The sequence below is a fragment of the Genypterus blacodes genome, unplaced genomic scaffold (assembly GCF_046128005.1).
Source record: "Genypterus blacodes isolate CSIRO-AG114 ecotype Tasmania unplaced genomic scaffold, CSIRO-AGI_Gbla_v1 ptg000233l_1, whole genome shotgun sequence".
Lineage (NCBI taxonomy): Eukaryota > Metazoa > Chordata > Actinopteri > Ophidiiformes > Ophidiidae > Genypterus > Genypterus blacodes.
In genome coordinates, this window is record NW_027467031.1 from 679,418 (window position 1) to 700,000 (window position 20,583).

At 43.4% G+C, this 20,583-nt stretch overlaps 4 protein-coding genes and 3 non-coding genes across 11 annotated transcripts in view; 6 read left to right on the top strand and 1 right to left on the bottom strand.

Annotated features, from left to right (window-relative positions):
- The window catches only part of sh3bgrl2 (SH3 domain binding glutamate-rich protein like 2), a 28,760-nt gene extending 24,933 nt beyond the window's left edge, over positions 1-3,827 (top strand). The window contains exons 4-6 of one of the 2 annotated variants that reach the window (XR_012965527.1): positions 2,575-2,623; positions 3,404-3,520; positions 3,721-3,827. Coding sequence is in view for 1 of the 2 variants with exons in the window: in XM_076170852.1 (XP_076026967.1) it covers positions 2,575-2,623; positions 3,404-3,423 (69 nt within the window). In the remaining variant the exon portion in view is untranslated. Of the gene's footprint in view, positions 1-2,574; positions 2,624-3,403; positions 3,522-3,720 lie in introns of those variants that run through there. The other variant, XM_076170852.1, reaches the window with a different exon arrangement.
- Positions 24-1,591, top strand: LOC143016488 (SH3 domain-binding glutamic acid-rich-like protein 3). Its single transcript, XM_076170855.1, has 3 exons — positions 24-203; positions 478-645; positions 1,415-1,591. The coding sequence occupies exons 1-3, from the start codon at positions 159-161 to the stop codon at positions 1,475-1,477; spliced, it is 276 nt and encodes a 91-aa protein (XP_076026970.1). The 5' UTR covers positions 24-158; the 3' UTR covers positions 1,478-1,591.
- On the top strand, positions 2,374-5,305 carry rps12 (ribosomal protein S12). Its single transcript, XM_076170854.1, has 6 exons — positions 2,374-2,452; positions 2,577-2,623; positions 3,404-3,520; positions 3,721-3,823; positions 4,476-4,577; positions 5,218-5,305. Exons 2-6 carry the CDS (start codon positions 2,610-2,612, stop codon positions 5,278-5,280), a joined length of 399 nt encoding a protein of 132 aa, XP_076026969.1. The 5' UTR covers positions 2,374-2,452; positions 2,577-2,609; the 3' UTR covers positions 5,281-5,305.
- Positions 3,238-3,312, top strand: LOC143016533 (small nucleolar RNA SNORD101). The gene has a single exon (XR_012965531.1). It is a non-coding gene; the product is annotated as a small nucleolar RNA SNORD101 (small nucleolar RNA).
- LOC143016535 (small nucleolar RNA SNORD100) lies at positions 3,563-3,645 on the top strand. Its single transcript, XR_012965533.1, has one exon. It is a non-coding gene; the product is annotated as a small nucleolar RNA SNORD100 (small nucleolar RNA).
- Positions 4,020-4,102, top strand: LOC143016534 (small nucleolar RNA SNORD100). Its single transcript, XR_012965532.1, has one exon. It is a non-coding gene; the product is annotated as a small nucleolar RNA SNORD100 (small nucleolar RNA).
- Positions 5,306-5,814: 509 nt separating the features above from the next.
- The window catches only part of eya4 (EYA transcriptional coactivator and phosphatase 4), a 23,071-nt gene continuing 8,302 nt past the window's right edge, over positions 5,815-20,583 (bottom strand). The window contains exons 4-18 of one of the 4 annotated variants that reach the window (XM_076170847.1): positions 19,727-19,804; positions 19,010-19,076; positions 18,748-18,890; positions 18,213-18,356; positions 18,041-18,123; positions 16,932-17,106; positions 15,136-15,278; positions 14,804-14,887; positions 11,006-11,095; positions 10,649-10,707; positions 10,231-10,391; positions 9,924-10,038; positions 9,665-9,786; positions 8,231-8,331; positions 5,815-7,128 (exon numbers count right to left, since the gene is read on the bottom strand). In XM_076170847.1, the coding sequence (XP_076026962.1) occupies positions 7,048-7,128; positions 8,231-8,331; positions 9,665-9,786; positions 9,924-10,038; positions 10,231-10,391; positions 10,649-10,707; positions 11,006-11,095; positions 14,804-14,887; positions 15,136-15,278; positions 16,932-17,106; positions 18,041-18,123; positions 18,213-18,356; positions 18,748-18,890; positions 19,010-19,076; positions 19,727-19,804 (1,646 nt within the window). In that variant the 3' untranslated portion in view covers positions 5,815-7,047. Of the gene's footprint in view, positions 7,129-8,230; positions 8,332-8,406; positions 8,508-9,664; positions 9,787-9,923; positions 10,039-10,230; positions 10,392-10,648; positions 10,708-11,005; positions 11,096-14,803; positions 14,888-15,135; positions 15,279-16,931; positions 17,107-18,040; positions 18,124-18,212; positions 18,357-18,747; positions 18,891-19,009; positions 19,077-19,726; positions 19,805-20,583 lie in introns of all 4 variants that reach the window. The other 3 variants (XM_076170848.1, XM_076170850.1, XM_076170851.1) reach the window with 3 other exon arrangements.

A 20,583-nucleotide genomic window follows, 5' to 3' on the forward strand; every position in this document is an offset into this window, starting at 1 on the left:
AAGGCGTGTTCAAACCTGCTCACCTTGTCTGCTGTTGCACCAAACAGTCCAGATGCCTGAACTTCCCACAGCCTTCATTTCTGCTTGTGGTTCATGTCTCTCTCTCACGTATAGTGTAATTAAGTTATTGGATCAAATTTTGGGTTAAAATAGCAACTATGTCAATCACCGTCTTTGTTTCAAGTGTCAGCAGTAACCTGAGGGTAATGTATGAACTCTTAACTACAGTATTTTGTTCATTCACCTTAAAAGCATGCTGTCAATATGTTCATATTTCAGTAAGAGTATCATTGGATAAGATAGATGTGCTGTAGCTGCTCACTTTGAACACTTTTCAAAATAGTATTTTGATAGAACTTTCATCTTAATCATCCATTGAAAATACATGATCATACATTGTCTTTTCAATACTTTCTGTTTACCTAAAAGACTCTGGTCTAAATGCTGTCATGTATTTGCCCTGTCCCACTCTCTCAGATCAAGAAGAAACAGCAAAACATCGAGTCAATCCTGGAAAGCAAGAAGATCGATTTTAAACTTGTGGATATTGCTCAGAATTCTGATGACAAGGACAGGATGAGGGTTCTTGCAGGGAATCCGACTGCACTTCCCCCTCAAATAGTAAACGGGGACGTCTATTGTGGTGTAAGTAAAATAATCTGTAATAGTCAGAATAAGTTCTCATGTATATACTCTGAAAAGGGTGGAGTCACAACGGAATGTGTATTTGCTAAATTTGTCAAACAGGAACAATTCCTTTGTCAATCCAGGGCGTCGATCACAAAGATTAAATAAATATTTATTATAGATAATTCTGCCCACAAGTTTGCACTGGCACACTCACATAAACACACAGACACACAAACATCATAGCCACACAAGTGTGTGTGTGAAACGGCGTATGATTACTGACAGGATAACAAGCCCTCTCTCTCTGTCTCTGTCTCTGTCTCTGTCTCTGTCTCTGTCTCTCTCTCTCACACACACACACGCACACACACACACACACACACACACACACACACACACACACACACACACACACACACACATTCATGTACACACACACACACACACACACACACACACACACACACACACACACACACACACACATATACACACACACATAGATAAAAGGCCTTTGAGTCATTTCAGCATTTCATTCTTCTCAAAAGACCATGGCTTATGGGTGCCAAACAACACAGGACATGAAACATGAGTTACTTAGGAGTTCTACCATGTCCAGTTATACAGTTTCACAAGAAGTCTTCCTGACAAAAATAGCATCAAATGAGCCTTATAGGCTTAATATTGTTTGTGTGTCTATGTAATATTATCCAACATCAATGTTAAAATAATCTTTTACGATGTTTAATAACTTCTTTCTCTATCTGTGTCTCTCTTTCTGAAGGACTCCGATGCATTTGATAATGCTGTTGAGATGGAGAGTTTAGACGCTTTCCTCAAACTCTAAATGGAATGGTGACCTGCGACAAGGCGACTCAAGTGACACTTCAATTTGCCTGATATTGTGTTGAGTTTTGTTGAGAAAAATAATAAGAATAAAAGCTTGAGAGAATGTGAAGTTGACTCATAATGATATAAAGGCTTCTCGTCTTATTTACAGGAAATGGATTAGTCTCAGCTTTTCCCCTTCCAATCTCCTTCAAATGATACATTTATATGTTTGTTTTATTTTGATATTGTTTCCTTACTTTATGTTACTAATAATAATAATAACAACAATAATTTGTATCTTAACTTCAAAACAACACATTTCTTATAAATCAAAGGGGTTCATACTGAGCTGAACGTTTTTTTAATCTCTACATGAAATTAATTATTCAGCAAAACTTTACATGACAATAATGAGTACAAAAGTAAATCTAAAAATCAAATAAAATAATTGAAAAAACTAACATGAATAGATGATAAATGAAAAAGATGACAGAAAATTTGGATTTTGAGGTGGGTTCTTTTACCCCCTCAATATTTTATAAAGAGACAATTTAATTTGAATTTAAAATAACGGAAAGACCTAATAATAATATGGTCAATATGAATCCATCCCATGGAATTTGAAACTGGGAAAAAAATGCTACTTCTCCAGCATTCAAGCAGAATTCCTAGGAAGAGTTCTGTTTACTCCTAACAGAGACATAACACCAAACAATATTCATACATACGACACAAAATGTCATGTAAAAGAGATTGGGCCTGTCTTTTATCACTGCATTTGTTGTATAGCTGTATTTAAGTTTGATTTTTACAACGCTTGTAATAATTCTCATCCGCTTATACGTATTTTAACGTAACAACACATAGCGGGACACAACACCATCAGGCACAGCAACGGACGCCATATTGAGAGCCGCTGGGGCCTGTTGGCGATAAAACATTGTCGCGGACTGATGACGTCCTCTTTGCCCGCTGCCCTAAAGGAGGATAGGTACGATGATCCGTCTCCTGTTCCAATCTTAAGTTTATCTTCATCATCCGTATTCATACAATCATCACGGTCCCATATTACAGATGGATAACTTCTCTTCTTTCGTGTTTATGCTTCATTGCAGGTTCTTAAGTCTACCATCCATCTTATATCTACAATGGCCGAGGAAGGGTGAGCATGACGACATTAGCCGACCGTGTGTTGCCTAAAGGAGCTAGACCCGGCGCGCGATAAGGAGAATGGCTTATTTATTCAATTTAAACTGTTAAAGAAACTCCTGCGAATTTACAGCTATGGTTGCTACATTTTATTGTAAAGTACAGCAGCGATAAATAAGTACGAACCACGCCGAAACCACTGAACACGCTGCGTTACCGGCGGCTGTGTTCAAACGATTTTCATGTAATTAAAGATATATTTTTCATTGAAATCACGATGAAACGAGCACACGCGTTTTGGAAAAGTAATGTGATCTGGAAAATATTTGTTCAAAGTAGTTCTCGCTACACTTAAAAAGGATTAAACTTGTCAATTGTGTCATCGTGCAGGTTAGATGTTCAATAATGTAGATGGTACATTCCAGTCTACGGTGTCACCATAGTAACACATTTCATCTCACATGTAGCCTTACAGTAAACTTATCTTGTTAAATGTATCTCAAATCATGAAAAGGTGAAGTTAATGTTCTCTCTTGGCACCACATTTGATTTTCAATAGCTGAGGATGGTTCATAATTTTAAATATGAAAAGGTTTTGTCTTGTTTTGAATGTTGGTGAGCTCTGGTGCAGGGATGATGATTTCTTTCTTTTGTCGGATACCCCTTCTCTCTACAATGAGTGAGATCCCTACTCTGACCCACTGGAAGCTCACCTGCTTCAAACCAGTTCACTGTGCTTTCTGTCTATGTTTGTCTAATGGTTTTTGTTTTCTTCTCTCGATTTGTTTATTAGCGTCGCCGCCGGAGGTGTGATGGATGTCAACACCGCTCTTCCAGAAGTGCTAAAGACCGCACTTATCCACGATGGTCTCGCCCGTGGCATCCGTGAGGCTGCTAAGGCTCTTGACAAGTATGTTTGAATCATTCTCCTGGTGCTGTTGCTGTGCGTCGGTGTATCACTGATGATGTCTTGGCTCCCTCTACTGAATTCCGTGAGGAGACTGCCATTGTTACCCAATATCTGTCTGAGATGTACCATCGGTTGTTGGGTGTAAATGGCTTACATCCCTTTATGTTGAGTTAACTGGGCCCTGCTCTTGATTTTCTCAGGCGTCAGGCTCATCTCTGCGTCCTCGCGGCCAACTGTGATGAGCCCATGTACGTCAAGCTTGTGGAGGCCCTCTGTGCTGAGCATCAGATCAACCTCATCAAGGTAACCAACTGATCCCACCTGTGTCATGAAGCCACTTCAGTCAGTCTAATATTGATGATGGATTAGTGGGTGCTCAGCTTGCTTCCTGAAGCAGCAATCAGATGTCCTACTTCACTAATCCAGATCAATTGATCCAGAAGCCTTATGTGTCTGCTCAGTGTTCCCTACGTTTGATATTTGAATGTGGGTGTGTTGCTGTATCGGTGATGATAATCTGGCTCCCTCTTCTGAATACTGTGAGGAGACTGCCACTGTTACCCAATTTCTGTCTGAGATACAGCCAAGATCATCTGTAGGTGTTCTGCTGCCCAATGAGTGAAATGTTTGAAAGCATGAAAAAAAGTAGCCGACTGGAGTTCAGACTCATGCAGGAGCACACAGGTGTCTGCTTCTCCTGCCTGAACAGACCTCCTTTAGATGTGTGGAGATGCTGGGACTTATTTGTCAGTCTGTATACCCACACAGAGGTCTAATCAGTCAGTGTACATAACGTTAAAACATTGTTTGAAGACTTGGCACCAGACTGAGCCTGATGCAGGGTTGAACCATTTGTCTTCACTCAGTTCCTCGGTGGTGTTAACACGGTGCATGTTGCAAGTGTTTGTTGTGTTCAAAGTCGATAATAAACATGCAAATGTGACTTTATCTCCAGGTTGATGACAACAAGAAGCTTGGTGAATGGGTTGGTCTGTGCAAGATCGACCGTGAGGGCAAACCCCGCAAGGTGGTGGGCTGCAGCTGTGTCGTAGTCAAGGTAGGTGGATGCTGGGCTGAGGAGGGCTGGGTGAGGGAGTTCACTGTTTCAACTGGAATGTCTAAAGTAATTTGACATTATCTGTATTTTTCTGCTCCAGTTATTTCCAGTCAACTTAAATAATGTAGTTGATTAAATTCTTGTGATTTGGTGTACAAAATGTTGTGTGGATGCTTTGATTGCACACAGCAGTTTGGGCTGAAAGAAGCTTTGTTTGCATTATCTGTCTTGACAAAATCAAATCTGGCTTATCTGTATGGTGACACTGCTAATAAATACACTTAAACACCGGCTTTCTTAATGTGCCAACAAACGTGGCTCCTTAAAAGATAGAAAGGTCACGTGGGGTCATAGTTCATGTCAGAGGTTCATGTTTGTGACATCATAAATTTAGACTCGAGCCTGAAGTGGGCAGGCTAACTGTAGTCTATCTGCTCAGTAAGGGCAGGTGCTGTGCTTTGTGCCACGCAGCTGTTTGATGATGAAACTGAGCTAGATGATGGCCTGGGTACGAGCCCCTGTACCTCCCTGTGGTGCCTGGGGTCCCTAAGAAGGGCTACACGCCGTATCTGGCTGCTATGAGCAGTGATGAGCTGTGACTGTTCCAGGCTCTAACCCTTCATCTCCTTTCTGTCCACAGGATTACGGCAAGGAGTCTCAAGCAAAGGATGTGATCGAGGAATATTTCAAAGCCAAGAAATGAGAGGTCAATAAAACGTGGAACTGAAGCTGCTTTCTCATGTTTTTTCTTGTCTCAAAGGTTTTTCTATCTTTACTATCTTTATCACTGGTGACATTTTCTAAATCTTGGGCGTTATCAGCAACTGCTTTGAGTGACTAGGTGTGGTGTTCAAAGAATATATATTGTATATAGATTGCCCCTCAGAACTACACAATTGGTGGCAAACATCTCAACCTGAATAATGTGCTTAAACTCATTAACTAGGTAATTTAATGATACTTGATTTGACTCCATTTTGCAAATCAATTTCTTACTTTTGACCCCATTAATAAGTATCTGACTAGAAAAGTAAGTCACTCCAAAAACGAGACTATACCCAAGAGTTTAAGCCACAGTATCACTTGACAACACATTGGTGGTCCTGAGACAATCACTCTACAGTGACACCTGGTGGTGTATGTTACACATCTTATGAACCCCATTTCCTCTTAGAAACTACATCCTACATGATTTGACATACAGATGCAACTCATTAAACTAGAATCTGGTCTCTTCCCCATGATTGTGTCTCCTACTGAACTAGACTGAGACAATGGAAAGGCTCAGGAAACCTCAGCAGGTGATTTGAGTTAATGAGCTGATTAGAGTGAGACACTGTGAGGACACTAGATGGAACTTTATCACTATATTCCAATTTTGTGAGATACTGAGTTTAAGGTTTTCATGAGCTGTAAGCCAGAATCCCCAAAATTAAAACAAAAGCTTGAAATATTTTGCTTAGTGCGTAATGAGTCTAATATACAAGAGCTTCACTTTGAATTCAATAATGGAAATAAATGAACTTTTCCACGATATTCTAATTCACTGAGCTGCACCTGTATGTGTGTTTATGGACAATATCCAATATTTTGTACCTGCAACATAAAATTCACCTCAAAAAATGAGCGTATGAAGATCCATAGCTTGTTATGACAGGTTTCCACCTTTATATCTACTTACATAGACATTTTTGAATAAAGAAAAGACATTTGAACACATTAAGGCACAACACATCATGACAACATCCTCAATTTCAAAAAAATTACAAAAATCCAGAGCAAAAGAAAAGCCCCCTCCCCCCAAATTAAAATTCTTATTGCAAAAAACATCCACCACTGCCCTGTGGGTTTATGGTAAATAATTTACACAAGTTTCTGCCACAGACTGCGTTGCTATTTTGTGATTAGTGTACCATCTGGAAGAAAAAACACTTAAAGCAGTTTTGAAGCAGCTGTTGTCCCCCGCACACATATTAATGCCTGTACAGAAGACCAGTTTGTCCCAGGGTGAAGCGTTAACAGTCCTGATTGCATCTTTGGTGCTCCAACCACAACCAAACCTCACAGAGTTGGCCGGAGAAACGCCCTCCCACGCCCAGGGAGGGATTTTAGGTTTTTACAGGGCCGCTGCTACGGCTGCACGGACAGTAGAATGGTTTTTCACAGAGGTCAGTCCCCTGCATCTTGCGGGGGGCGGGGGCGGTGACTGAGCAGGTGTGTGTCGGTGTGTCCAGTCTTCTCTTAACCCCCCACTGTCCTGCTTTTAACTCCATTCACTTCTCCCTTTGCTTCTTAAGACCATTCAGAGTATGTAAATCCATATGTTCAAAAAACAAAAGACAAAAAAAAAAATCACAAAAACAGTCGCAGTGTATTTAGTTTTGTTTTCTTAAATACATATACAAAAGAAGGGGCTGCCTGGCTGACCATGTCTGTGGTAACATTGCATGTGTCCATATTGCTCTAACAGTTACAGGTACTCAAACTCCAGTGCTTGATGTAACGCCAGCAGGTCAGAGTGACTGGATATCCTCCAGAAAGGCATGTTGTGCTGTGGAGAGGAGACACACACACTCATCATATGCATAGAAACCATATGGAAAACCAGATCTTCATAGAAGATGCACACCGCCACCTAAGATCATGCAAGCTACACTACAGTAGCTTGTAGCTGCTTGGTTTGCCAAAGCACTGCAAACAAATCCATGCATTCCCAGATTGAACAAACCCAGCACCCAGAACAATGAATGAAACCCAAAGCAAGAGGAAGAGACGGGGTTTATACCAACGGGTCGAGAAATATCAATTCCAAGAGCTTTAACTAGAGTATATCACTACTTCTAATCAGTGCTGCTGTTGTGATCATTACTTCATCATTACTTCTATTGTACTTTTATCCCACACAGAGTAGAGTATTACCATGAAGTACTGAAAAGTAAGACATGCTAGACCAGAGAGACTCCACACCAGTAAGACGACCAACATGGAATAATTTTCCTCTCCGTGGGATTTAGTGGATCACACAAATCATTGTGTGCACTTTGGGCAACCATTCATTTTCACTGTCAAATGATACTACGGTGATTTTGCAAAATGTAATGTTCTTCAGGGAAATTATGTCTGAAATGCTGTCGGTCACTGATCTTATTGGAGCATTCTTGACTATATTGGTCTTTGGCTTTTTGCTATGTTATTTAGAATTAGCATTTTTTCATTTGTTTCCTTTGAGTTAGAGTCCCCCCCCTCCCCCCCCACTTCACTTGAAATGACAAAACTGTGCCAATTTTGGATGTACTTTCCCTGAAAATCATTACATTTAGTAAAATCACCGCAGTATCACTTCAAGTTGAGAAACACAAACTCCATAGTTCATCTCTGTGAATTTGTCGCATGATTCATCCTCTCATCATACTTGATTTTCACACAGCGGTGCAAAATGTACATAGGCAAAGTTTCACTCTGACAACTGCAATCAAAAGCGCCCCAACTCTTTATTGAAAAGAAAATGTTGGAAAACAAAGCAACAGCGAGTAGAACAGAAAAAGTAAACGACCAACTCAAAACCTCTACAGCAAAGAAAGGCAGGCTTGGACCAATCAGAGCTCACACTGTGTGGAATAGGCGGGGTCACGGTGAGGTTTGGGGTCCATTACCTTTTTGGCCGCCTGCTCCTCTTCCACACCGTCACCAATTACAACATACACTACTTTCCTGCCAAACCTTTGCATTATGCGTTCAAAGCAACTCTCTTTTCCTGCAAAAAATAAACAAGGGGAGGAAGGAGGGTCACATGGTCAGAGGGGTCAAAGTTCAAAAGTTGTGTGTTTACCTGGCTGGCCGCATGCTCTTCATCCTTCCCATCGCCAACCACAACATATGTAATGTTAGTGCCAAAGCGGGAGACTATACGCTCAAAACAGCTCTCTTTGCCTGGAGACAAACAAATGGCTTTCACAGGTTTTCCTTTGTTGTTTAGGTGGAAAGAAAATACAGGACAGAAGCAGGGATGTGTGTGTCAGGAGAAAATACACCCACACACCCACACACACACATAAAACATAAACTCATAAATGATTGCTGTCTCCCTAATTGTTGTTTTTCTGTCGACAGAGGGATGAATGGATGAATAAGCGGTAAAGTCCAGTAGGAATGAGGACTACGAATGAAAATATCTCCAGTCCCCAAAGACAGACGTGCATCAGACAGAGATCTTCAAGGCCAGATCAGGATCATATGAGGTGAGGACTGCTACTGTGCAATGCTTACACTTAGATTAGATTAAATGCACAACATTAAATCTACACTGTAATGCCTTTATGCTGCAATCGAACTATTTAACTCTTCTCTAATCACTGTCGTGCTCAACAAACATGGAATACCTCATTCTAAAAGACAGAGTGGTTGATCTGCCCAGAGAACTGCAATGCAGTCATAAACAGCAAAGCACGCATAAACAAATTACAATAATACATCGCTAGAGGGCGCCAAAGCACAGTTCTGCTGTCATGGAACCTATTACAATGTTTATTCTAATTCAGTATTGACAAGTATTTACTACACATAACTACTAATAATACAGTAGTTCAATAGAGAGGTGGCTCCTCACTTTAGAGTATGTGTGTGTTTGTGTATAGAGGTTTAAAGGGCTTTGGGTTCAATTTTAATCTCTCTCTTACTCTCTAGCACACATGCACACACACCCAAACACGCACAAAATATGAACTCAAACAACTCAAATACTCCCACACAAATGTCAAGTGAACCTGAGCCCAAAATAATAAAGCAATTAGTTTAATATCATAACAGGGGAACAGGATATCGCTAACATATGGGGAAGATCGAAAACATCAAAACAACGAATAACCGACTAATATCACGACATGTGAACCTTAAAACAATCTAAGTCAAACACATGTTTAATTACAATTCAACATTTATTCAATTTAATTATTTCCATCCAACATTATCTGATTTCCGGGCAATATTAGATTATTGTAGCATTTATGGAATTCTGGAAAGAGATTTTTCTGCAGCTGCTGGAAAAGCCAAACATGTGGTAGTGGCATGTGCACGTGTTTGGGTCTTACCTATTTTCGTTGCACTGTAAATGTTCTCGATAGGGAAAACAGATCCCAGACTATATAAGAGAACTTTAGCGAGCGCTGGTATGAGCTGAGTTGTGGTCACCAACACATTTACACAGTTACTCCTATAGAGGGAGAGAGAGAGGGAGAGAGAGAGAGAGGGAGAGAGAGAGAATCCACCATGTTATATAGGGACATGGATGAACGGATTGTGATTCTAGGACTAGGTGAATACGAGGTGGGACACATGAGGAAGAGGAACCTGGAGCTGATGATGGACAGGGACTTGAGTGCGTGGGTGAGCCAGGAGTCGGTCAGAGCCTCCACCTCGGCCCTGAGCTGCACCCAGGCGTCTCTTTTAGCGGGACCCAGCAGACCTTGAACACAACACAGAGCATGTAACATACAGCACGAGGGATCAGACTGATACTGTAGAAATAAATAGTATTCTATTATTGCCAAGGTTGACCAGATTCTCTCTTTTTGAAACAGATAATGTGTTATTATCATTTTAAACGCTGGCCTGGATTGATATCAGTGTTCAGTGAGCTCTCAGCTGATTGGCTTACCCCCCACATTGTTTTTGTACGAGCTATACAACTCTTTGACCCGTCGGTAGCGGAAGGCCAGTTTCCTCATCCAGTCGACTCCTCCGCGGACACCCGTAGCCAGACACAGGTTAGCGCTGGTTGCAGCTGCATGGAAGCCATCAGCTGCAAAACTGTAAGTACTGTGAAGAATAATAATAAAAAGAATGCACTTGTAAGCATGTGATTACAAAGTATAACTGCGCAGTGAATTAAGAAATATAACCTACATTTGAATAGTTTATAGCTTTATTATCATCCTTTCCATATTATTGTTGTAATAATAGCAAATCACACTGCAATTTTGAGGTAATTGTCTGTAAAAAACACAATAGTTAAAATAAACCAACAATGTTTCCTGATAATAAATCAAACCAACTGTGAGGTGATGAACTCTCACCTCAAGTCCTGGCCGTTATCGTCTGATGATACATCGTCAATGTGGACTTGATCACACTCCTGCACGCACACACACACAAATGAAGATTGTTTCATGATCTAGTAGCCACTAGAGGGCAGTAGTAGTATTTAACAGAATCACAGTCTCGCTTCAGGTAACTCTAAACCCCTCAGTGAAGAATGCGGTGCTTTGTGCTTTGTGCAAAATAGAAATTCAGTCCAAAAAAATCCAAACCCTTGAACATGCCCTTGAAAAGTGCAATGTAATGTGTGTCTGTGTCTCTCTGTGTGTGTCTGTGTCTGTGTGTGTGTGTCTGTGTCTGTGTCTGTGTCTGTGTGTGTGTGTGTGTGTGTGTACCTCCAGGTCATTGAAGAATAAGTGTGTGTCAGCTAAATTGAAGATCATCTCTTCCATCCTCAGACCTAGTGTTACCGCCATGGGAGGGTCCTGAATAAGGAGGGGGACAATTTCATTAGGATCATCATCATCATCATATCATAATCATCTTCATTATCTTAATCATCATCTGCACTGTTACATCATCATAATTATAATCATGATGATAAATTAGCCCCATTCACTCATAACTCTCCCCTGGTTCTTCTCCACAGACCTCACTGGTCGCCCTGTCCCAATTTTTGCACAAGTGTTGCACACCTTCTCCCCCCCCCCCACCCCCGGTCTAAATTCACCGATTCACACCCCACCCACCCTGCAAAGTTGGTACGTTCCACTCATCTCAGCAAATGCTGACAGACAGGTTGCACTTGTTCTGTCCCATCAACATTCCTAATGTTGGGGGGGAGTGTGTGTGTGTGTATGGTTGTGTGTGTGGTGGGTTAAGGGCAGAGTGTCCATATGTGTGTGTGTGTGATTTTATATGTGTATTTTGCGCAGAGAGGGTATCCTCAAAGGGGGGTGGGTGGTTGGAGTGTATGAAGCATGTGAATGGTCTTGTGTGTGTGCCTGTGTGTGTGTGTGTGTGTGAGAGAGTGTTTAGGAGAACGTAGCCTTGCCAGGCATTGCTCAGCTGCAAAAACCATCATCTCTGATAGGTCAGTGAGGGTCGACAGCTTGCCGGCGCGATCCGCTGACACTGTCAGACGACCAGAATAGAAAGAAACTAAAAGGAAGGACCGGTGAGAGAGAAGGTGGGCGAGAGAGGCACACAAAGACAGAAGGAGAGAGAGAGAGCGAGAGAGAGAGCGAGAGAGAGAGCGAGAGAGAGCGAGAGAGAGAGAGAGAGAGAGAGAGAGAGAGAGAGAGAGAGAGAGAGAGAGAGAGAGAGAGAGAGAGAGAGAGAGAGAGAGAGAGAGAGAGAGAGAGAGAGAGAGAGAGAGAGAGAGAGAGAGAGAGAGAGAGAGAGAGAGAGAGAGAGAGAGAGAGAAGGGGGGAGGCATTCCAGGGTGTGAGAGAGTGCAATAAGCAACGGTGAAAGTTGAAAGTTGTGAAGTGTGTAGGTGTCAGTAGGTGTCAGCTGCTGATGGTGATGGCAACAATTTTAACTGCATTTCTCTGTGCTCTTTGCTGTCACTCACACACACACACACAAGAGGCACTTAGTTTGTCTCTCAGGTAATGATTATGTTGGCTGCCAGCCAAAGGAAAGTTACGCCATCGGCGTTTGCAAACACTCAAAAGCAAAATGTGTTCATTCCTTTTGCGCACGTGAAGGAAAAACTGAATTTAGTTTTGTGCAATATTTCTGCCAGACAAGCTCAATCAATCACAGAGGGGGAATATTGCTTTGGTCTGACTAACTATTCCTCTCTCCACTTCCACTGCTATCACTTTAAAAGTTATGGAAGTCAACATTCCATGCAAAGGTGAACATTATTCCTGGTAATTTCTGCTGTAATGAGAAATGAGAAGTGTGTGTGTGTGTGTGTTTGTGACAGCGAGTGTGATGTGGGGCAGACATGTGCTTCTCTCTGGATATCCTGTATGTTAAAGAGCAGATACAGTATATTCTCCGACTCCTTAATCGGAAGGCACACCAACAGCTTGTGGTTGCTATAGCGACCGTGTAACCTCTATTTTGGGGCGAGGTGTGAACAGACACAGCTGCCATCATATTTCTTAAGGACAGCGGCGAACGAGGTGAAAAAAATGAAAGTCTCATAAATTAACATTCAGCTCATTGTCACTGTTGAGCAGAGAAACCTAGTATGTACCACGTATGTAACACGTATGTACCACGTATGTACGGGACAAGTGCAAGGCATTACTGACACCCACTCAGTAGGAAAGTTGACATTGTGCACATGAAACAAGTCGGGCTATTTTCAACAACACAAATTGAATCGTTCATTGGAAGGAAATAATAAAATCTCTGAACGCTATTTCTCAATTAAACCAAATTAGGACTCATTTCCTACTGTATAGATACGTTTGCTCTACTAAAACACTGGCCCAAAGAGAAAAAAGCTATTTATTATTACCGTTAATGTAATTATTATTTGGTGATTACATAAAAATATAACATGTAAGAAAAACTATTATCAAAATGTGTTTGGATGCAGAAAAATGAGTCCCGAATTATTTGAGCAACCTTTAACACACACATCATCACTGTCTGTTGCTGAGGCCGTACAGGTTTTCCATAGATTTCCACTGTGCCGATCACGCGGCTCCACGCAGAGAGAACGCTTCGACCATGACACCTTTATATCTGCTTCTTCTCAGAACATGACATCAGCCGATCCACGGGACCTAATTTAGTCTCTGGGATGTGAGCTGTTGAAATCATCTGTCCGATTATCATTTATTTACGACTGAGGACAAAAGCACAACTCTGGCTGTTCTCTGCCAGCGCAGTGATCTCAACCTTTGGCGTTCCTCAGTGTTCCTCTATGGTCAAATGCAACACAAACCGAGTCGAATTTACAATTGAGCAGGGTCACATGTGCTTTCTCTATCCGTTCCCTCTGTATCTATTTCTCTCTCTAACACACACAAAGCTATTTACAACTGGCCAGCGTCCGTCTTATACTCATAAAAACTCCATTGCCAAAAACTACATTCCACAACAGCACAGGAACTAGGAAGTAAAATAAAAATCCGCCGAGCCATTTGCCGTAAAATGCCCGGGGGCTGCTACGGTTCCTCGCAAGTCTCCCTCCAAATGGTTTTTGCCGTGCCAACTTTTGTTTGATTGCAAAACAATATTTCAGAGAGGACTCTCTCCGCACAGGCCTGTCAGCGTCTGCTGGAAACCACATCGCCCAATAAAAGGCCACCGGCTCGGCCACATAAGAGGAGACAACATCAGAGCCAAGAGCTGTTAAAGTATATGGAGATATAAACATTGTAGACCACTGAATTAGTGCAGAATGAGGTGATATAAACAACAAGACCAAGTCAGAAAATTTAAATGTTGAAATTATGTTTTAATGAAAGGGGGTGGTGATGGTTTGTAATGACTTTTAAATGTTTATACTTCAGCTGTAGTCCATTGAAAACACAATATTGATACAGCACTCCTGAGGCGGCTCATAAGGTCATAAGGTTGAGTCTAATAATGCTTTAATGTGGCGATATAGAGTTAGAACGAAACCTATATAAGGTTCAATCTATAAATTCAAACACGTGCCCTGCTGAGTTCAGAGATCCTTCCAGAGTAACAGGAGACATCATCCTTCCAGAGAACCTATGACCTTTTCGGGGCTTGAGGGTTTGAACTTTACTCATGGCTTGAGGTCGACGTCTGTAACAACTCATCACTGTTCATTTAATCGAAATGAGAAAATGTTGTCTTAGCCCTCAACTGCGATATTGCGTTTTGGCGAACACACAGACTGACGGACGGATAGATGAGAGCAGAGCAGAGCAGAGACAGGAGCGTCTAGACAGAGTTTCTACGCTTGGTTCACATTTATGTTCCAGAAACTTTCCATGGCTTTTTCCATAACTTTCCCAATGGTGTGATGAGTAAAACAAATAAGGACTGAAACCAGGAAGAATAACAAACATCCTGCGTCTTCTTCTGCTTTTCTTTCACTCATTTTTCTGTCATTAATTAAACTTCATTTTCTGGCATTGTGACAACGACCTGAGCCAACTAACCTGTAATATAGCAAAAATCAACAACGTCTCTTAGCAACCATCCCCAGCTGGTTCACTAAGAGGATACAGGAGCAGATGAAACGTTCTTACCTTGCCATATTTCTGTGCGTAGGAGCCCGTGAGCAGAGAATGGAAGACGATGATGGTCTCGTCCAGATCCCACACGAACACCCTCTGCAGAAGGACACAGACAGCGGGAGATGCTTTCTCAGACACGGTAAGTCCATTGTCTCGGCCCCCCGAGTAATATGCATGCTAAAACGGACCGGCGGTATGGGTGGCCCCCGCCCCGTTGTATTTTGAGACGGAAGGATGTGAGGATCAGAGGGAGCGGCGAACACACGCTGAGATTTGAACGGAATATTGGGGCGAGTGCTTTTAAGTGCTCAGTCAGTGGGTGTTAGGTGCCCCCCCCTTCTTACCTCCAGGTCACTGTCAGGGGGAGGGGAGGGGTTGTTCTTGCGGCCCCTGCCACGGGACTTAGACCCCCCACTCCGGCAGGCGCGGTCATCCAGCTCTTTGATGGGCGTGGAGGGGCTCTGCACTGTGTCAAAGTCCCCCGAGACTGTAGGCAAACACAAACAGGGAGTCACTGTACGCACACACACACACACACACACACACACACTCCAATACTGCACTTCAGTACTTTCTTATTGAGTATTTCCATTGTGTATGAATTTGGGGGGAAAGTGATGACTGTGCTGGTTTCTTGGCAGATTCTTTCCATTCCACATCATATAAACTTATAAGGTGTCACTGTCGGCGTGGAAATTTTCTTTTGACCGCATTCGTTTGAGAGTGAGTTGGTGAATTTCATTGACCTGTGAGGGAGCACGTTAGCCTTCAGTCACTCTGAAACCACAGAAATTCACCCTCAATTGTCTCATATTTGCATGAGGAACAACAATAGTTTGACTTTATAATTCTTTATAATGATTTCAATTGAACTCTGATGCAGTAAAACCATTCCTTACAACGAGGAGTTTGACTTTTGATACCAGAGAACATTTTCCTGCAGTTTTGTTGAAGTAGAAATTTGAAGGGAGGAGTTTTAGGAATAATTGAGTATTTTCTCCACACAAAGGACTTCTGCAGTTATAAATATGACTTTTCACAGTAATAACCCATTTTGTCAGGTTCATAATTCATAGTAATTGGCAGGAGGTCAACTCAAGGTCCAGCCAGAACCCTAAACAAAAGTTCCATTGGTGTCGCTGCTGTGTTTGAATTATGGCGATTCGCAATAAAAACGCACGTGCAAAGGTTCAACGGAGCGAACGGCGGGATTGCGTAATAAATTAGAGAGAAGTAATGATGAGAGTTTGGTAACCTTAGGCTTTTTTTTTGTATAGATACATAGGAGGCAAAATTGTGCACCAGAATGTACGCTAAAGCATACACACACACACACACACACACACACACACACACTCTCAAGCGCTGACACACACACATACATTCCCTCTTAATGCCATATGCTCCCACTGCTGTGTTGTAACTAGAACCAGACTCCAAGCTTCGGCTCTCATATTGTTATGTCTCAATCAGAGGGGGGAGAGAGAGAGAGAGTGTGTGTGTGTCTGTGTGTGCACGTGTGTGTGTGTGTGTGTGGACGAAACACAAAGACACGGAGAGCAAGTGAGTGACAAGACAAACAGATACAGGCTGCGACGGCAAGCGAAGAGAAAATAGGGAGAGAGAGAGAGAGAGAGAGAGAGAGAAAGAGAGAGAGGAAAAGTGGCAGTGACAGGAAGAATGATAAGCTCCTTTAATCAGACCTCCTGAACCACGGCCAAGACAAACCCCAGAAAGAAATGTGAAAAAAGAGAATACCAAGCCATATTCCTGTACATATGGGTATACTTTAACTCTCTCTCTCTCTCTCTCTCTCTCTCTCTCTCTCTCTCTCTCTCTCTCTCTCTCATCTCTCTTTCTCCGAGTCCGTCTGTGCAAAGGTGCAATCGATGTGAATTCAGCCAAATCAAGCCTTTCTCAGGCTAATGTAAATACAAGGGCTGATTCCCCCAATTAGCCAGCAAGATGCCAGGTAACCACGGCGACGGTCTGAGGGTCGTGCGTCCTGCGCTTCGTCACGGGGCGCCGTGACGAAGCGTTTTTGAACCCGCTCACCCACAAACTCACGTAGAAACAAGAGGATAGCGCCACAATCAAGGTGAATTGAAACGTGAGGATGTTTTGGTTTCTGGGCACAAACCTGGGTGAAGTTCGGTGGCCTGTCCCGTCATGGCCGGGGCGGGGTCTTGCAGCTGGTAGGCCGCTGTGGATCCGGTGCCATCCACGCTGTTGGAGGTCATATATGTCCCATAAGTGGAGGCGGAATAATACTGGGCATACTGGTTTTGGCCAAATGTTGTGTATGAGGGATAATCCTGCAGAGAAGAAGACAGCTGTGACGTTTGCATCAAAGACGTACAGGAGAGGACGACAACTGTGCGTGGGAACTGTCAGACTTCAGACTCCTTTTTTTTTTTATAACTATCCCGTCTCCTTTCTGTAATCTTTCATCCCCTCTTTGCTGCATTTTTTATATCCCCGCAACAATTAAAGCCTTGTGTTGCTGGTTCTTGCCGACCCGGTGGAGATGGCTGCTTTAAAGATTCGGGCTCTCTAAACCTGTCACTACATCCGTCTCTACGCGTCCTTGTAAAGCGGAGCATAGCGTTTTAACACACACACACACACACACACACACACACACACACACACACACACACACACACACACACACACACACACACGCATACACCGCACACAGACTTTCTTTCTCTTTTGCTTTCTCACTCGCTCGCTCGTTCTTCTGTTAAACTCATACACACCATATTCACCTTAAACCGCCCACACAGGCCAAACCTTGACTTTCTGTAAACAGTCACATCGATCATAGTGGGACTTTTAAAAATCCTCCTTCAGGCAATTTTTTTTACTACCACAATGCAATTCATCAGGAAGACATGGAGAGACTTTCAGAACAGAACAGCTTTTATGAAAATGACAAACGGTGTGTGTTTCTCCCCTGCGTTATTGCTGCTGCGAGGTAATTAGCTTTCAGTTCTTTAAGAAGCTCTGACTGGGGAAAATCATGTGTGTGTGTGTGTGTGTGTGTGTGTGTGTAGCGTGATTGTAGAAGCGGCTCTTGCACAGGTTCCACGCAAAATCCTCTCTTATTTGAGGCAGCAAAATGAGGCAAATTGACCACTCGGAGAAAACACAACACACTCCATCTCCTCTGGCAGAACCCTCGTACTGAAATGGACTCTCACACACACATGGATTACATAGGCGTACACACACACACACAGATACCTGCTGTGTGGCAGTGTAGTTGGCTGGGTTGGACACTGAGTTGTTGGTGGCATAGAGGCCCGAGGAAGGAGTGAAACTGGAACCTGGAGAGGCGAGAGAAGCCGAGGGATTAGAAACAGAGAGAGGAGGAAATGGAGACCAACGGCCAAACGCGCTACGTTTTCACCCAAACCTGGCATCTGGTAGGGCGAGTAGGCCGTCTGTCCGGGCTGGGGCGTGGTGAAGCCGGGGCTGTAGCTGAGGCCCGTCTGCAGGGGGGACTGACTCTGGGCCAGGCCGCTCTCCGTCTTAATGCCCGGCAGCATCACGCCCAGATCTGAAAAGCAGGCGAGACACCGGTGTAAATACGCTGCCGTCACTTTATATTTCACTCTTGCGTAGTTGTTGCTGAAATAACACAACAATCCTGGATTTACTTGCATCCGATCTTAACTCTCATAACAGTCACTGTAATTAAACACACATATTAATATTAGAGTACATATATTTTTGTATTTTTATAATTATAGTGACTTTACTTTGGATTCAGATTTTTTAGCATCACATTCATATATAATCTGAACAAATAACCCAAAATAACGTTCATGTACACTTTAAATAGACTTTAGATGTGATATTTTGTACTTTTAAACATTTACTCTTGTTTACAAAATTCCCCACTGCGTCATTTTGCGTCATTTTGCATAATTGTGCGTCGTTGTCCGTACCGTAGGTGGACAGTCCGTAGGCTTGTCCCGTCTGTGAGTAAGCGGTGTAGACGGTCGACTGCTGCATGCTGCTGAACTGGGGTTGGCCCGCATACGTGGGCATGGGTGGGGCGGCCGGCGTGGACAAGATGTGAGGGTAAGGCCTGAGAGAGAGCGAGAGAGAGAGAGAGAGGGGGCAAAGAGAGAGAGACGGGTCAGTAGGACATATGGGTTTTGAGCTGCTGCTGCTGCTGCTTCTGCCGTGTGAGACGTCCCCACTTACTTAGACGGGTAGAGGGGAGGAGAGTACTGGTGGGCCGAGCGAGGGCTGTAGCCACTGCTGGTGATGACTGGAAACCAGCAAAGAGAGAGAGCGAGAGAGAGAGAGAGAGAAAAAGAGAAAGACAACAAACGGTTACGGGCGATGCGGATTCAAACCTTCTGTTTTTCCTTTTATGAAAAGAAAAATAAAAAAGCTCTTAGAAAAACCGCTACCCGAGCGGCGGAAAAACGTCACTCCGGTAAAACACAATTTGAGGCATTTGGAGTGGAGAGGAGCCAAGTTCTCTAGAAAGCACAACGCCGCCGCCAAAGCCCCCTCGCAGCGGCCTCCCAGTAAAACACAATGTCTGTTTGTAGTCATTGAGATGTCAGAGCTCAACACCGACAAACACCCCCGCTGCTTCTAAACCCTCACTCGTGTGTTGCTTAATAGTTTTGTGTGTGCGTGCGCCTGCCTGCCTGCGTGTGTGTGCGTGTGTGTGTCTGTGTTGGAGGACACGTGTGAGTCTATAAAAAAAAGACAAGTGTAAAAATGTCTCTCTCATCCCTCCGCCAGCCTTTCGTGACGCAATCCAAGGACAGGCAATACTTCACGGGATTAGAGCTTTCAGCGAGTGTGTGCGCGTGCGTGTGTGAGGAAGACAAGCAGATGCAGACGTGTGTGTGTGGGCGTATGTGTGTGTGTTTCTCCAGCTGTGTGTATAGATATGTGTGTTACCTGAGCCTGCGTATGTGTCCAGTGCTGTGTCGCCTGTCGTAGTGACTGTATCGCTGTTGTTCAATGGCTCTGTTTTCACTTGAGGGAGAGGGAAAGGATCAGTGTTATGGCAGGCAATATGGACGTAAGACACACACACACACACACACACACAAGCGCGCGCATCATGCAGTGGGTCTGTTCAGATACGACATGCAGGGTTCCCACTGTAACTTTGCATTCGGAATGAATTTACAGCTGCTGCAAAAGGTCGGAAAACTACTTTACTCCTCCCTGGTGTGTTATTGTCTCTTTTAATCTCAATAATAGTGCTGGAATGACAAAACGGGATGATTTAGGAGAAGAAGAACACATTTGGGTATATCCACACGGCGTTCCTTCTGACAAATCCCCCCGGGGATTCGCTCACATCCCCGGCAAACATTATCACGCTCCTGCCGTCCTTCCGGCTTTGTGTGAATTCCGTGAAACAGTGGGAACCCTGCGATAAAGCACTGCAAACGCTACGATGACCTCACAGAGATGGAGGACGCGGTCAGAAGACACTGCACACCAGAACCAGGCTAAACCCCAGATCCAACACATCTCTCTATGCCTTTTTTTTTTTATCTGATTTGCGGCCTTGGATTCACACACACATGCGCCTCTGTACCATAGTCCTTGGAGCCCGGGACCGGGGGCGGGCTGCTGCAGCCAAGCAGCCAATCAGCCGTGTTTAGCACTGTCATGTTTTCTCCTGAAGAGGGGGAGGGGGTTGAGGTGGGAGGGGGGGAGGAGGGGGAGGTGGGAGGTGCATGGGCGGGGAAGGTTGTGAGGTTATGAAGCATTGAACACCTTTATAGATTACAAAGTAGCAG